Source organism: Gossypium arboreum, chromosome 10 (genome assembly GCF_025698485.1).
Source record: "Gossypium arboreum isolate Shixiya-1 chromosome 10, ASM2569848v2, whole genome shotgun sequence".
NCBI lineage: Eukaryota > Viridiplantae > Streptophyta > Magnoliopsida > Malvales > Malvaceae > Gossypium > Gossypium arboreum.
In genome coordinates this window covers 122,189,272-122,207,074 of record NC_069079.1, presented here as the reverse complement: position 1 = coordinate 122,207,074, position 17,803 = coordinate 122,189,272, and the positions used below count along the sequence as shown (strand labels likewise).

Sequence of the window (17,803 nt, the reverse complement as noted above, 5' to 3'; positions counted from 1 at the left end):
ACAGCTACCTCCTCATTGGTTTCCTCCCCATCTCAGATTCAAGTGATCTCTCCAACAAGGATTGTAGGTATTTGAATAAGGATTTCCACCCCTATTGTCGATATACTTTACTTCCTTGACGGAATTATTAACGTAGTGAAAGAGCGGTTTGTCTTCTCCATACATAGATGGTTTATTAGTAGATTCGATACGGTCAAATCTATCCACTAAATGGTGATATTTCTTATCCTCTTGGATAGCTTTCATCGTGGTAGATTTTTGTCCATATGTAAATCTTTCAATTGGGCACTGACAAGAGTTTAATGCCATGTTCTCAATGATTTTATACGCTCCTCGTACATTCTATTCATAAGGGCTCCTCTTACTACTCCGTCTAGTCTTGATCTTGCATTCGCATCCAACCCATTATAAAACACCTACAGTCGCATCCACTTAGGAAATTTGTGGTACGGGTACTTTTGAATCAATGTTTTGAAACGCTCTCATACCTCATAGAAACTTTCTCTTTCCATCTGTCTAAAGACAACAATCTCTCTTCTTAGTTGAACCGCTGTGCTAATAGGGAAGAACTTTTGCAAAACCTTTCCTAACTCAACACAACAACAACTTAACAAATACAATCTTCATCCAAATCATATTCGTCTTATAACAATATCACTAATCCTTATTTTATCTAACATTATATCCATTCATACTTTCAAGTAGTATTTAAACATCTTAATTAATTTCCATTCATATCATATATCAACTTATATTAACTTAACTAATATATTCATGAGTTGATACAAAACATAGTCACATCAGCTCCTATACATGCCATATAAACCATTTAAAGTATTTATAACAAAATCTACCGAAAAATCGAGATAGTGCGACTTGAGCGTGATGATCCGATCCTCTGACCCTCCCGCTAATCTACAAAGAGCAATAAACATTACAAGTAAGCTAACTATAGCTTAGGAAGTTCGTCGGCTTAAACCATAAACCTTACCAATATTAGTTTCAAAAATTCAAATCATATGGACATTTCAAGTAAGTTACTTTCATCCGTAAATCATAATCTCATTTTAAAATAATTTACTTAATTGAGCTCAAAAATAATGATAACATTATTTACATTTCTTTTCCACACGTTACAATTACGACTTCATTGACTTGTCAATTTAAGGAACGACTTACGGATTTGAGTACATCGTGATCTGAAACCCGAAATCTAATGAAGCACAAAAGTGCTAAGCAGGAAGAAGGCTAATCAAGCACATAAGTGCTAAGCAGAAGCTTAGAAGGCTAATCAAGCTCATCGAGTGAACTGAAACCCCAAAAGGGTTAATCAAACTCATATGAGTTAACGGAAGCTCGTAAGAGCTAAGCAGAAAGCAAACACGAGTTCGCAACAAATTCTGAATCTCGGTTTACTTGGGTAATTTACCATCAATTCATCTTTTTCACCAAACGATCGTACTCATTTCCTGCGTTAGTTCCTCTCAATTACTCAGTTCAATTTCAGTAACTTTTGTACATGATTTAATTATTTTCAACAATTAACATACATAAATATTAATCACCATTCATAAAATAACATTGAAATTTAATAATTTAACCGCATTTAACTTACCGGAACAATTTGCGTAGTTGTAGAGATTTCTTGAACTATTCTGGAATTTTCTCTTTTCCTCGTTTATCCTCAATTTCTTGATCTATAATATAAAATTTTCACTTATCAGTATTGACTTCACATTCATTCTATTTCACATCCTTAATGTTTATAACCCGCTTACAAGTAACATTATCTGGAATTTTACTATTTACCTATGTATATTCAATGTTGACCATCCATGTCATAGTCACTAAATTATTTTTATCTTGAGCTACAGAACTCAAAATTAGGATCCGCTAATTTTCACTGAAACTAAACTCACATATCTTCTTATCATAAAATTTTCAGAATTTTTGGTTTAGCCAATAATTACAGTTTATTCTTTAAAGTCACCCATGTTCTGCTGTCTGATAGTTCTAACCCTTCTTCACTAAAAATTAATTCTCTCTTCATACAGAATTTGTATGATATTCCCGTTTGTTTCTTTCGAAAATAGACTCATTCATAATTCTGGACATATAAATTTAAGTCCCTAATTATTTTTATTAAATTTTTTATGATTTTTCAAAGTCAGAACAGGGGAACTCGAATTCATTATGACCTTGTCTCACAAAATTAATTATATCTCATGATTTACAAATCTTTTGCTTACACCGTTTCTTCTATGAGAAATTAGACTCAATAAGATTTAATTTCATATTTTTTTCATCTTCTAATTCGATTCCTACAATTTATGGTGATTTTTCAAAGTTAGTCTACTGCTGCTGTCCAAACTGTTTTAGTGCAAGCTGTTTGTTACCATTTTTCCCCTAAGCTTTTAATAAATAACAATTTCGTCCCTACTCAATTAGCCTCCCAATTGAGCTGATTTTTCTCAATTAACACTTTATTCTATCACCTTTAACTAGTTTACAACCATTAGGAATCAAAATTTCAGAAATAGACTTTAATTCCAAACATTTTCACAATTAGGTCCTAAAAATCAATTTCCATTGAAATTACCTAATAGAATCATATCATAAACAAATTAATGCTTTAATTTCATTCTATTTCATCATAAAATTATAGCACTCAACCATGGTGACTTTCAATTTCATCCATGAAATCAAAAACTAATGAATTTAATAGTAGGACCTAGTTGTAAAAGTCTTAGAAATACAAAAATTACAAGAAAAAGGCAAGGATTAACTCACTTGGTGCAAAAATTATGAAATATCAGCTTAGATAACCCTCCTATGGCGTTTTTAGCTGCTGAATTGAAGAGAAATGAAGAGAAATCTAGATATTTCCTATTTAGTCCTAGCTTTATTTAGTTAATTTTGCAATATTCCAATTTTTCCCTTAATTCATCAATTTTCCTGCTGATTTCAAACCCCTTGCCGTCCGGCCCAAATAGACCTTGGGTCTATTTTCCTTTTAAACCCTCTTTCTTTTATCATTTAAGCTATTTAATCATTCTTCATAATTTTACATTTGTTACAATTTAGTCCTTTTTATTCAATTAACCATCGAAACTTTAAAATTTCTTGACGAAACTTTAATACTAACTTATTAACACTCCATAAATATTTATAAAAATATTTATGGCTCGTTTTAAAAATTTCAAACTCTCGATACCTCATTTTCGATTCTAATTTTTTTTTTAATATTTATTTCTAGTACACTATTCGCTATTTCAAAAATTTTCCTAACTTCACATTTAACTTATATTCACTAAATTATTAATATTTTTCTACTCATTTTTCGGATTTAGTGATCTCGAATCACTGTTCCGACACCACTAAAAATTTAGGCTATTACAAATAGTGTCATCAGTGACCTCGTTGCACTTAAAAGTATCTGACAATTGGAGAAATCATTTTAAATGTTGATTCAGATCCTCTGTTATTGTGCCCCTAACTGTAGATTATTCTAGATCATTTGAATCATTGCGGGTTTTAATTTCAAAATTATTTGCTATAATAGCCCGGCTCGTTATACTCTCCTGAACCATGCCCAAATTGGTAATGCGTAGTCTCTTAAGGTTCTCTTGTTATGAGCCATATGGATATTCGTAGGTAGTGGTGATGTTGGTGGACTTGACCGCCTTTAGACGTACTAACATCCAAAATGTGAATACTACAGTAAAAAATATATAAATGAGGTGGTATCCGCAAGTATACAGGTCCAGTTGTAATATAGTTACAGCGGAGTAGGTGAGTACTTCGAGGATCATACCCAAGGGAGGCGAGTGCTAGACCAATTTTAATCTAAACGCGGAAATATCTAATTAGTATTTTAAGTTAATTATAGTACGAGAGTCAAGGTAAAAAGGAGCTTTTATGGTTTTTATGAATAATAAAATAAAACAACATAAAGAAATAAAATTAGAGAGATTGAAAAATAAAAATAATCAAGTCTAATTATAGATGACTAGCTTGCTTTGATAATCCCCATCAATTGTCACTTTCGATTCCTTGTCAATCAACTAGTCACTATCTTAGTAGGATTTTTCAATCTTCTACTCGAATAATGAGTCGACAAGGACTACTTGTCTTCTGACCTCACAGTCTATATCGATTTAGGGTGAAGGTGTTCACAGATGGGCAATACCAATTTTGGGTTAATTCCCACCTTGATGACTTCCCAGGGTTGTCAGGCCTAGGGTTTATTTTACGTTCTTCCTTTTCCAAACAGTTGATCCATTGAGTATCCCTACAAAATAATTAATAGATTATCCCTCCACTCGCTAATCCCCCATAGAGGGATTAGTTCCTCATGGTCTCCATAGACAATATAAAATCGACATAAAGAGAAAGCATACTAAATAAGTTGACAATATAGAGTTTACGAAAGAGCCTGATTGTATTAAGAGTGATCACGAATCCACAAGGTTTAATTGTCTCCACAATTCAGATCTCTCCAAATAGAATAAAGAACAAGTAGAAATAAATCTAACCTAAGAAGAGAGAGAACTAAACTGAATTTAAAAGACTAATTTTAAGCTAAGCAAATGGTGTCATTTATATGTGATAAATGAGCCTATTTAAAGATCTTAGGTGGTCATCGTCCTTAACCCTAGGTTAGCTAATGTTCCCGAGCTTTAAGTTTGATTGTGCAAACCAAAACGCCCTCTGACTCGTGTTTAAATCTCATCTAGAGTCAATGTCGTGACATATCGGGACCTGTATCGCGGCATAGGAGTTAGTATACTCTGTTTGGGATATCTTCAGAGGTATGTCGTGACACCTATAGTCTATGTCATGACAATGAAGGCAATTTCATGATTTCTTCATTCTGCTCCCTATGTTGCGACATCTATCATTTCATGTTGCGACATAGCGGCCAGTATCTGTTTAATATGTGTTCTAACAGTCTCTTGCACACTTATAAAGTTCATTAGCTCACCTTTAGGCCTCATTCGGCCCCCAAGGTCAATAAAAGACTCAATTTGCACATTTTATTGAACTTAGCAAAACTTACTAAAACATAATTAAATCCTAATGATAATGTTTAATTTCAAGCTCCTAAAGTGTGAAAAGTAGTTTAATCAGATACACTGAATTTGGACTGCCATGTAGGCCTGCCATTAAGGAGTTAATGAAGCTTAACAGTAGAGTGACCAATTTATAAGAAAACAATAACATAAGTGACTAAAATGTAATTTGAGGCAAACAAAAGTGACTATTTTTGTAATTTACCCAAAAAAAACCCACCCTTTCAAATGCCTCTACTAGTCTGCTTGCCGTTCTTTTCTTTTTTTTTATCTTAAAAAAATCTCATTTTTTTATCTTTCATCTTCAAAAACTCTGATTACCATCCTTCCTTTTTCTTTAATCTTTAAAAAATGCTTGAGATATGAGAAGACTGAAGAGAAGATGAGGAGGTTATTCTAGAACCTAAAGTTGAAACAAGGAAATTCAGTAATAAACCTCAACTAAGGACTTGGACGACTAAGCTGCAAAGATTCAAAGCTTTGTAGTTTTTACATTCCTTTTGATTTATTTGACTAGTTTTAAGGTTGCTTTTAATTTTTTAATTTATTTGTTTTATTTTTTTTTTGTTGGCTTTAGCTAGTGTTTGTTGGTCTTTTTCTCCGGCTGGGAAATATGACCCAAAATGTAAGAAACCGATTCTTTTAGCGATTTGTAAAAAACCAATTCTTTTACCTGCTCATCCGATCAAGGGTTTGCGGTTCAACCATGGTTCAATCAGTTTTTCCCCTTTGTTTGGACCGGTATACCAGCTAGTTTATAGTCCAATCAGTCTAGTCCGATTTCAGCCCGATTTCAGCGACATTGAAATTCATACTAGTAAATATAAACAATGGAATAAATTTAAATGCATCAATTAAGTTAAAACGATTATATATTTTATGTTCATTTCAACAATTTACATTCAATTGTAAACCTGTATGAACTGCCTAGTCTATCATATTATGTGACAAAACTTGATGTATAAAATTCCTACAAAATGGAATTGAAAACAGACTTGAAAGAAGTAAAAGAACAACAAAGGCAAAGCATACATCTATGGTTGACCATTTCATTTTCATCCACTGAGGCCAACAACTCATTGAAGCTATCCTTTCTCCTTTGTAAATAATATGATAATTATATGAGAGTATAGGACTATTCCGGTGACAACTCGGGTTGAAGTGAAAAACATCTATGAAGTATCACGTAAAGTGGGGAAGCTAACTCCGTCTTTTAGATGGCTCGTTGATGTCGGACAAAACCATCTCAGTGTGTTGGGACCCAATAACTGATTAAGAAGTCAATAAAACACATATAAGCAAAGATAATAATCGAACAAAAGAGAGAAAAGGAGGCCAGTACCAAGGTAATATTTTTGTAAACACTGATATCGAATGGATGACGATAGCTCAGCCCGGATTTCTTTGCCAACCATGCGGCTCGTATTCCCTCATAATACTGGCAAAAGGAAATTTGAAGGTGGCGTTAGACAATTGTACAGGACACTAATTCAAGCCAATGCAGTCAACTGTGAGAAGTAAGTCAATGGTGTACCTCTATGGTTGTCATATTGTGAGTTATAAGGTAGATATGCCAACCTAAGAGAGTCCCAAGTGTTACTGATAATGCAAGCATCATTAATCCACACGCAAGCTACAACACATTCTGAGAATTTGTTAAATAGCTTATAAACTCTTAAACAGCTGGATTGAAGAGCAAGAACACTTTTTTTTCCTCCTGGTTGGGGGAGGGAGAGTGTGAGTCTAAAAGTTGCATTACTCGAATTCATGTGATGTTTGAGTACAGGCATGTGTCCAGCATAGGCATGTCATACATTTGGCGGCTCATATCCCCATATACCTATGCCTAGATAAGCTTCAAACATGGATGTCATACACGGGCATCAAATTTTAATTCAGTTCACTATATTCAAACTCAAATTTCAAGCCTGGAATAGAATGCATCCAAATAAGAAAGGCCAGTTAGCTCTTTTTATTTTGGGACCTTGCAACTCAGGTTGTCAAAGGCTGGGGCCAGATTAGGGTTGTTTTTATTCTTCCATGTTTGGGATCAGAAAATCAAGCGTAACCTAAAAAGTAAAAATGCATGCTTCTAGTATGATACTTTAACATATTCCCTAAAATAAAGAAGAGAAATCCGCACAGATTCATAAGAAAACTGATGCAAGTAAAATTAAAAAGTAAGCCAGAGTTTATATTTGAAATAAGAGGATATGGATGGATTGAGGGTAAAACGTAAAAGAGTACGGGATCAACACAGTTCGGAGATATCTAACCAGAATTTGCACAAGATCTAAAAGACAATGGGTAAAAGCCGTAACCATCTAGATTTTGTATTTACTTCTATGTTGCCTTGACTCTTCATTTTCCCTAAAGTACTCAAGTACAACACCTGTATCCCACATATATATATTTTTTGAAGGTGTATCCTACATACATTTGGCCACAGATATAGGGGTAAGATTCTCCAAATATACGGAAAAACATACAAAAAAAAAAAGAGAGTATATCCACGTAGAGCACATACTCCTACTCTAAACTCATTCCCAAGACTAAGTAACATGGATTTGCTTCATACTCAGCTGGAAAAATACATGATCTTTCTACTAGCTGGAAAAAGATTACAGCAGACATGATTCTCCCCGCATACTTACCAAATAAATTTAGAAACAGGACAGGCACTTGCGAGAACTTATACACTTGATAAACGATATTAATTGTAACAACAATAAATTGCAGATACATATATTTAACTACATACTATTAACTACAACTTACATAAAAAATTTTGAGGGGAGTTGTTCCACTGTAATTCCAGTCCTTCTGACAGAAACAGCTTATTACAATTACCTAACAATGACAGGTTTTATATTACAACTCAGGGCAACATCAAATGGGTTTTAAAAAACAAGACAAGAAGAAAATGATACATACTGAGGAGTGGATGCTACCAATGGTTGCATAAAGTATAAGATTGAAGAAAGCTTTATAGTTCCAATAACCAACACAATTATTTATCCACAGGCAATGATGATCCTACACTCAATTTAGCATTCGAAACCATTATCAAAAGTTTCAAGGTCAAAGAAGTTTTTTTACTCGTACAAGAATTGGTTAAAGATAATGTCCTACCATCCTTAGTATGCATCTTTTGCAAACCCGGCAGTGATGTGTCCTCGGGGGTTTATATGCAGCACATTTGTCGCAGTATTTTGATTGTAGAACCTAAATCATCCATTACTGAAGTCAGATTACATAATGAAGTTTGTTTCCCAAGCACTAAAACAATCCTCCATCGATATAAAGCAAGTTATACTTACCCTGTGGAGGCTCTTTTTCACAAAAGACGGTCTTTAGACCTCTAAAACGAACAATACGTCACAGTATTCTTATTCTAAAACCTAAATTATCCATCACTGAAGTTAAAGAGTACATAATGATCCTCCATTGATATAATGCGAGTCAACTTTTCCTATTGAGACTCTTTTTCTCAAAGGACAACCTTTAGACCTCTAAACCGGACAATACCTTATAATGGATATGGGCTAACAATCTTTGCATCAACAAATTATCAACTACAAAATTCTCTTGCTACAAACATAATCTTCTCTTATTAATTTCCATAAAACCATAGGCAAATTACATGTTACGGAAAATTTAAGGGTCAATATTAGATCCAATAAAAAACGTAAATGAGTATATTTTAAAAAAAAAAAAAAACCCTAATTTCACAAAATTTCAAGAAACTGGAAATAAAAGCCAAGATCTACCATTAAGACCCAAAATTTCATATTCATTCCCTAATCTTCCTAGTCAATAAGGAAAACCCAAATATCATCAAAACCTAATTGGGCCAAAAATTCAAAACTTTCTCTGAAACTATTTGATTCAATACAAAATTTTAGAAAGGGGGGAAATCTTACATTTTTCTTTGGCTCTTGATCTGAGGCAAAAGAAGCATCTTCAACATCAGGGATATAAGAAGAAGGAACACGGCCTGGGTCAGTAAGGACACCAACGAGGAAAGACAGGACACAAAGACAAGCCAAGGTGGTGAAGATCATGGAATTTAAAGACCCAGCTGAGGTCTGCAAACCAACCCAATCTTCAATTAAAATAAAAACTGTGATATAATAAACAAAACCCATCACGAAAAACACTGAAAAAATTGGAATCGAGAGGAAATTTTTCAATTTCATTTTTTTGGGGGAGAATTGTTGTTTGAGAATAACAGAGCTCAGGCATTAAAGGTTTTGGTACCCGGTGATGGAGAACATTAATTTCGTGTATAATTTTTGGGTTTCATGATCTAAAACATTTTAGATTATTTTGTGGTTTGGGCTAAGATTTTTGGGGCAATTTATAGTCCAACAATGTTTTTTTTGTCCTCTTTTCAAATTTCATTTTGGGCCAATTTCATTTTCACATCCATTCACTTTGTTGCTATTGCAACAGCAATGGGAGGATGTGAGTTTGATCTATGCTTGATTATGGGTCAGGTCAGGTTGGATTTAAGTTGAATTGATACAAAATTTTAAATTTTTTAGGTTCAACTTAAAAAATGGACTTAAAATTCTACTAAAACTCCATTCAAATTAAAAAAGCTAAAGTCGAGCTTGACTCTGCCTGTCCATATTAAATTTTTTAGATTATTTTTTATATAAAAAATTTTTAAAAATATAACACATCAAGTACACTAAAAACATTAAAATAAACCAAATTGAAAAAACATTAAAAAATATTTATACTTAAATAACACTAAGATAGTTGCAACTTAACAAGCAAATGCCTCTAAAATAGTAGCAAAATTAGCAATAAAACAAGAGTTATACAATATTTAAACAATAACAAAAAAATAATAATAGCAATATAATAGCGAAATGATAACAAAACAGCTGATTCGGGCCGGGCCTGGGCATAAAAATTCTACCCAAGATCTGGTGCCTTATTTTTTGTCTAAACCCATTTTTCGAACCTATACTTTTGCCCAAATACTCCCACTTTTCGAGTAAGCCTTCGGGATTAGGCAGATGACCTGACCCATGATCAGGCCTAGTTCAAACACACTTAAATACATTTTACCTCCAATTTAAGGTTTGGATATAATAAGTAAATCTTATTTCTTTAAATAATACTAAATTTTTCCATGCCCATTATGTGGGTAAAAGAAAATATTTTATGTTAAAACTATTTTCTTTTAAAAAAATTTCAATAATGAATGTAAGTGGAATAGTAACGAATTTATAATTAATATTATCAAATACTTGTTCGATCATTGAATTTATAATTTATAATTATTTTATTTAAAGATGATATAAAATACGAAGACAAAAAGGATGAAAATGCATTTTTTATTACATAAGTGCCACCACTAAGACCTATACTATAAGTCCTATCGACATAATCAAAACCCCATTTCAAAGCTAAAGCATTACAAAAAAGGTTACCTTGTTTATAGTCTCCATTAAAAAGCAAACAGTAATCTCATATTTCTTAGTGAATTGGTGACACTGATACGACATTAGAGTCAATCAGAATCTCCTTACGTTCCAACCTAAAACAATCATGGCGATTTGGGAGGCTTGAACCCATTAGCGTTATCAGAATTGGAAGCATCAGCATTATCAGAAGGATTATAAGTTTCAAGACTTGAGCTGGAGTGCTGGAATCAACCTCAAGGGGTGGGAATGGAGGCATTTGTGCTTTCTGACTCTCATTCTCCTCTGTTCCCTAGATTCTCCACCTTATGTATGATATATAATGAGTCTTTGCCACTATCCTTCTCACTTCTCCTTCACTTGTTTCTTAAATTTTCACTTAGCTTATTAGCTACAACAACATTTCCTTTCAGATTGTTACCCTTCATACCAAAGCTACAATACTATTTTGATTCTATAGAAGGTGACATATTTAATGCACCTAAGGCTTGAATCTGGTAACAATAGCTCAACTCCAACATCAATTCTTAATCACGAGTTGGGGTCGAGACATAATCCAACTATTTGAGCTTGAGCTCAATTAAGATCATTTAATAATTTTTATATTCAAGTTCAAACTGAAGCTTGATTAAGTTTGTTCATATTCAAGCTCGAGTTTGTTCGTAATTAACATCATTTTATATAATAGGGGTAAAATTGTATTTTACAATATAAAAATAGCTTAATAGTATAAAAGGTCCTCAAAGAATTTCAAAAAAAAAAAAATCAATTAAGCCTCTCTCAACTTTTTGCATCCAATTGAACCTCTATGTTATAACTTTGACCAATAAGACCTTTTGACCAGTATTGATCATTAAAAAATTAATAAAAACATTGACATGGTCGTTAATAGACGTCAAATCGACATCGATTGCTGAAAATAAAAAATATTTTAAACAAATATAAATATAAATCAAAATAAATCTAGACAAATAATTATTCATTTTCATTTGAATTCAAGCACCTATTTATCAAGATTCAGTTTAGAATAAAAATTAAAAAATTATTAAAATTATAAAAATTTTAAAATCATTAAAACTATAAGAAAACATAAAAGAATTATAAAAGCTCATTAAATTTACAATCAAACCATAATATATATATATATATATATATATTAAAATTCCAGTTATTTCAATTTAAAAGTATTCAATATTTTAAATTTTGTTTAACTTCTTAGATACGTTCGTGTACTTAATGCCATTAATTTATACTTACATTCCACATTCTTATATTTCAATTGAAAATGATCTATCTTAATTTTGAATATATTTATATGAAAAATAATTGATTTGAAATACCAAATGTATATGAAAAGATCCAATTTATGATTTTTATAATTGTTATATATTTTCAATAAATTTTATGATTTTTTACCATCTTAATTAATTTATAACATTTTTATGTTTTTATAAATTTTATGTTTTGAATTAACTTTTCATGATTTTTATAAAAAAAATCATTTTTTAATAATTTTAAAATGAATATGGACACCATGTCCAAAATCAAATGAATCTAGATAATCAGTTGTCTAAGTTATTTTTAGATATTTTTTAAAAAGTTTAATTTTGTTTTGAAATTTTTTATTTTGCTGATGTGGCAGTGCCACATTAGCATCTAGTGTTGACGAGGATCACCATGTCAATTTTTATTGGTTGACATGACATCTGTTAATGGCCATGTCAGCATTGCCTTTAATTACTAATGGTCAATGTCGATCAAAGGGTCTTACTAGTAAAAAGTTGATAAAAAGTTTATAGGGGATTAATTGATTTTCAATTTTTGAAATTCTTAAAGCGAAAAGCTCGTTAGGCTTGATGACTATTTGAATCAAGTACTATGGTGCTCAAATTCAACTCTATTAATAACTCAAGCTCGAGCTTAGTTCAATAATTACCAAATCGAATTTAAATTTCTTAATCAAACTCGAATAATTTATAAATATTAGTGTCTCATTTATACCCTAATTTTGAATTCTTTCATAGTATATATATATATAGACATATATGCATCAGTAAATAAAACCTTAATAATGTTATATATATGTATGTATGGTAAATGAAACCTTAATGCTTGTCATAAATCCCACAAATCTAGCTGTCTGTCCGTCATTTAAATTTGTGTGGTCTAAAATCGGAACGTACAATGTAAATGGATTATAATGATCACTCATTTCTCATCATCATCGCCTTTCAATTTCCTACTGTATTTTTTTTTTTCTCAAAGCCTTAACTCTTTGTTATCATCATGCCTCCCATGGGGGACCATTGCTGCTCAACTACACATGTTCATGGCCCAACCATATTACTTAATTTGTTTTAATCCAAGATTAAAAGAAGAATCATAGAATTCACTATATAAATCAATCGAATGAGTTATTGTAGAGCTACCTAATCAAAGGAAATGTGTGAGAAGGGGACCATGAATTTGTCTGATTCAGTGTTTCTTAAATTTGATGTATAAATAGCATATGGCTTGAAGGGTCGAGGAGAGCGTGAAGAAATTAAGAAGCAAACATAGTACTCTATGTATAAAAAGAAGGCTGTCATGCATTAAAATAAATAGATGGTCATGAATATATATTCTTTTTAAAAATGTGTATATGTATGTAGTGCCGACTGCAATAATGCTTTTCCCTAGGGTAGGTGAAGACAAGATATATCACCTGTATAAGTAAAATAATTATTTGGCTAGAAAGAGTGAAGAACTATTAATTTTATTTGGGAGAATATTGGATATTATTGATATGTGTTTAGGATTGGTATATTTGATTTTTTTAAAATTAATCTATTTGAAAAATCTTTGAAAAATGAAATTATCATATTTATGTGTGATATATTTGCATTAAACACAAATACTTAAAAATAAATAAATAGTGAAAGCAACAAATAAAAAAGAAAAAGAAAAAATTATTAACTAAATTCAATGAAACAGTATATATATAGTGATGATAGTGTATAAAATGAATTATTTTTCAGCCCAAACATTACCATCAAAAACCTAAACACGTTGATATGAATATTACATGAAAAACCTTGAAAAAAAAAGGAATATTACATGAAAAATATAATTAAAATAAAGCATAACACAAAAAATATATTTTATATATAGTGTAAACATGGGCATCTAGGGTTGATTTGCTCGGATAACATCGTACACTTTGAAATTGTTTTTTTCTTCAGACTGAGTGGACCTGTTTGAAGAAGGAATGATTCAAATCACACTTTCATTTCCATTGTCAAAAATGACATAATAGCTTTTGTCACTAAATGCCACCACTTTATATATATAATTTTATATGTATATAGTTGATACCCATAATTACTTTCGGTTTTGACTAAATTCAATAGAATCGGGTCAATTTTTTTTAATAGAAGATAAAGTTTTCCTAGATTCTTTTGGTTAAATTAATATTTTGTGTTTGAATCGGATCTATAATTTTTTTTTTAAGTTAGTCCATGAACTTGACAATCTCACGTTTAAGCTATAACCTTTGTTTGTCCAAGTTAGTCATTGATATTACCTTAAAAACCTTGAAGTTCAAGTCTCAGTATGAGAACAATTATCAAGTTCATGAGCTAACTTAGAAAAAAAAAAGTTTAGCCCCCAACCCCTGAACTTGGTAAACTTTTTTTGTTCAAGTTGGCCCCTGAATTTAGCAATTATTCCTACATTGAGGCTTGAATTTCTTTTTCAAATTAGTCCTGAACTTGGCAATTGTTCTCACATTGAAGTCTAAATTTCTTTTGTCCAAGTTAATCCTTAAAAAATTCTTGAAAAACCTAAAGTTCAATCCTCAATGTGGGAACAATTGTCAAATTCAAATACTAACTTGGAAAAAAATTGTTTAAGTCACAATATGGAAACAATTACTAAGTTTAGGATTAAATTGGAAAAAAATTGAGGATTCAAATAGTGATTTAACTTTTTTTTCATTCACATTGTTAAAACTCTAATCCTTACCGTACACTCGACCAGAAGGCGTCCATTCTCCACTGCTTTTTATTATGGCTTTTAAAATTCTTCCACAAAATACATGGTTTCATATCACCATTTCTCACTTCACTATAAGCTAATTCCCCAAAAGCTTCATGGCAAGTTTATAACTAAAGTATGTTTCTTAAATTATATACTTTCTCAGGGTCTTGCTCTGGATTCAATAGCATTTACCCCCGTGATATCCAAGAAAAAAGAAAAAGAAAATTTGAAGTTAATTTTCTCAGGTACCAAACAACAAAGTCCATCATATTATTTACCCCATGATGTCTCCATGTATAATCATGTGCTATTTTGAAAGATAATGCAATGCAGATTTGTAATTTAGAATCATATTGGTTCCCATTTTTTTTGCTGACTTACAGCTAATGCTTGTATGTATAATTTGTTTTTTCTTATGTTTTGCATGTGGGACGTTTCAGTCTGGGAATTTGCCTCAATTATATACATATATATATACTTCCTCAAACCACTCAGGAACATGGAGTACAATATGTTATTTTATTAATGTCTTTTTTTCTGTCTCAAGGATTTAATGTGCATATGTTGAAAAAAAAGATTTTTTTTTTAAATTGCAGATTCCTTAAATGATTAGAAGAAAGCTGACAAAAGCCTGAACTGAAGAGAAATATTGGTCCATGAAATTTATCCTAAAATTCAAAAATAATAACACAACAATAGATCTCAAACTAGCAAAAACAAGAGATTCAAGGATCATTTTTTTAAAAAAACTATTAAGTATTTGTACCTTTCAGAAGAAACCCATTTGAGGTTTGTGGATGAACTACAAGAAATTAATACCAAAAACGCAAAAAAAAAAAAAAAGCTTCTGATAAAGGGCATTAAAAAGAAACCCTAAATTCTCAAAACCCTAACACGAGTATTAAAACACAGAAAAAGAGAAACTGGGGTTGTACGGAAGAGGGGGGGGGGGGAATAATACTTATAATCTGTAAAACTACATATATAAGTTTCTTCTAACCTTAATTTCATCAAATTGAAACAGTTCATGTGTTTTGATATAATTAAAAGTCATCATCATCATCGTGATGTACTGCAAAAAGAAACAACAGCAGTCGAATATTAATTCAGCTTTTTTACCAGACACACACACACACACACACACACACACACACACACATATATAAATAAAAGAAGAAGCCAAAATAAGGGTATTAGGATTAAGTGGAGTTTTACCTTTTATGGTTGCCAAAAAAGCTGTGGAAAATTGAAAGATCTATAAAGATTTTTCCATTATGGATGAGTTGTGGAGTCATTAATGGCCGATGCAGCATCATCAAGATTCTCATGCTTCAAACAAAAGCTATGGCCTGGCCGTACTATACTTTGCATGTGAATCTTGAAGATGCTGCATCAGCAAAAAATGACTGATAAATCTGAAACTAAGTGTGAAATTTCCAGGAAATTAAAAAAAAAAGAAAAAAAGAAAAGAGAGAACAAAGGGTTGAATTTGTTTTTAGCATATGGCAACTTGGCATTTCACAAATGGATCGAAACCCTAAATACAGAAAATATGTATAGCTTTACTAAACAAAAGAAAAGGGCATGAAAATAAGCAAAAATCTGAAAAACAAATGATTTTATATGTTAATATGTATAGAAAAAAATGACTTTACCTTTCAAAAACAAGAAAAAAGTCTGTGAAATATTAAAAATAAAGAACACACTTCCCAACTACTAGTACCACATACTTTTCTTTCTTGTTAGATTTCATGGTTCTTAAATTTGTGGGTCAATTTTTTTTTTCAAACATCAAAGTTGAGTAAAGTTGACAACTCAACTTACCTTGAAAACCCAAAAAAAAAAAAAACAAAATAAATAAATAAAGAAGAGAAAAAAGGGTTCTTAATTTCTTCTCTTGTTATATTTCATGGTTCTTCAATCTTCAAAGTTAAACAAACCCCCCAAAAAAGGGTTAAGAGATGAAAAAAAAAAGGGCTTTAACATTTTGAAAAGGAAAAGAAAACAGAGATTATTGGATAAATGAAGATCTAGGCAAGTTAATAATACACATAAAAGAAAACAAGAGCTATGAGGAAAGAGTAGGTGAAGGAAAAGGAATAGTTTGAGGGTGTTTATATACACATCACATTCCCATGAGAGATTTTCAAGTCACTTGTAGGTGCATGGAAATTCTATGCCCTCTCTATTTCTTTTTTATTGTATTTTTTTAACAAATTAAGACTCTATTTGGGTTAAGAAAACATAAATCATTTTCATTTACTTAAAAAATGAAAAATATTAAAGAAAATGTGCTAAGTTAATTTTTTTAAAATAATTTCAAAAAGCAAAAATTAAAATATGTAAAAATTAAAAAATAATATAAAAATATAAAATAAATTTAGATGCTTTAACCCAATTCAAATCTAGATAAATGCAAAATATTTTTCAACAATTTTTCAAATATTAAATCAGGTACCATGGTTAAAATCCATACAAATGTAATTCTTTTTATTTTGTTAAATAAAAATAGTTACCAAATATGTTTTCATGTTTTCATTATTGAAAACAATTTTTTTATTTACCATTTGAATTTTTAAAATAAAAATGAAACTTTTTTCTAAAATGAAAATGAAAAATAAAATATTTTCATGGAACCTTAATTTGTATTTTATGAATACTAAAATGAGTTTAAATAAATAATTAGAGTTTTTTAGATTTTATTTGGTTAAAAGAGATTCATAGAAACTAACAAATAATAATGATAAACTTTTATTTTGTTTTTAAAGTTTAAAAATTTTTACAGTCAAAGGTCAACTTTTAAAAATTGATAATACTATAAAAAGACAAAAGATTTTCATCAATTAAAAGCTAAGGTTGGTGCAAGATAATTTATACATACTAAAAGTAGGCTATATTATGTATTTTTAAATTTACTTGGCTTATATAATAGTATTTTTTAAAATGCATTAAAAATTTAAGAGTTAGAATATTAAAACATCCATGTGTCCTTTTTTTTAATCTTTATGTTAGAGTTGTGTGACCCGAATCTTATTTGATCCGATTTGAAAAGTTTTGGGTGTAACTCACTTGTTAAAGAAATAAAATAGAGAGACAAAATTTAGTAGTACGGACCTTGCTGCACAAGTTGAATCCATATAAGACTATACTTCTTCTATTATGCTTTGATTACAAAAAGGTCGTTTAACCCTTAAAGACAAAGCATAGCCGAAAATCTCTTGTATTGTTGTTTTTTAAAATTAGTAAATTCTTCCTCCTCTTCTTGTAGTTTTTTCT

General features: G+C 30.8%; 1 protein-coding gene, 1 long non-coding RNA gene and 1 other non-coding gene across 3 annotated transcripts; 1 reads left to right on the top strand and 2 right to left on the bottom strand.

Moving 5' to 3' along the window:
- Positions 1-438: 438 nt before the first annotated feature.
- LOC128283260 (small nucleolar RNA R71) lies at positions 439-544 on the top strand. The gene has a single exon (XR_008273602.1). It is a non-coding gene; the product is annotated as a small nucleolar RNA R71 (small nucleolar RNA).
- Positions 545-5,926: 5,382 nt separating this feature from the next.
- Positions 5,927-9,405, bottom strand: LOC108465113 (probable protein S-acyltransferase 15). Its single transcript, XM_017765458.2, has 7 exons — positions 8,996-9,405; positions 8,205-8,297; positions 8,007-8,108; positions 7,851-7,922; positions 6,607-6,705; positions 6,415-6,510; positions 5,927-6,340 (listed from the first exon to the last, which is right to left on the bottom strand). Exons 1-7 carry the CDS (start codon positions 9,269-9,271, stop codon positions 6,245-6,247), a joined length of 834 nt encoding a protein of 277 aa, XP_017620947.1. The 5' UTR covers positions 9,272-9,405; the 3' UTR covers positions 5,927-6,244.
- A 5,881-nt stretch (positions 9,406-15,286) lies between these two features.
- LOC128282552 (uncharacterized) lies at positions 15,287-16,608 on the bottom strand. The gene is made up of 2 exons (XR_008272855.1): positions 15,743-16,608; positions 15,287-15,599 (listed from the first exon to the last, which is right to left on the bottom strand). It is a non-coding gene; the product is annotated as an uncharacterized LOC128282552 (long non-coding RNA).
- Between the last annotated feature and the right edge of the window lie 1,195 nt (positions 16,609-17,803).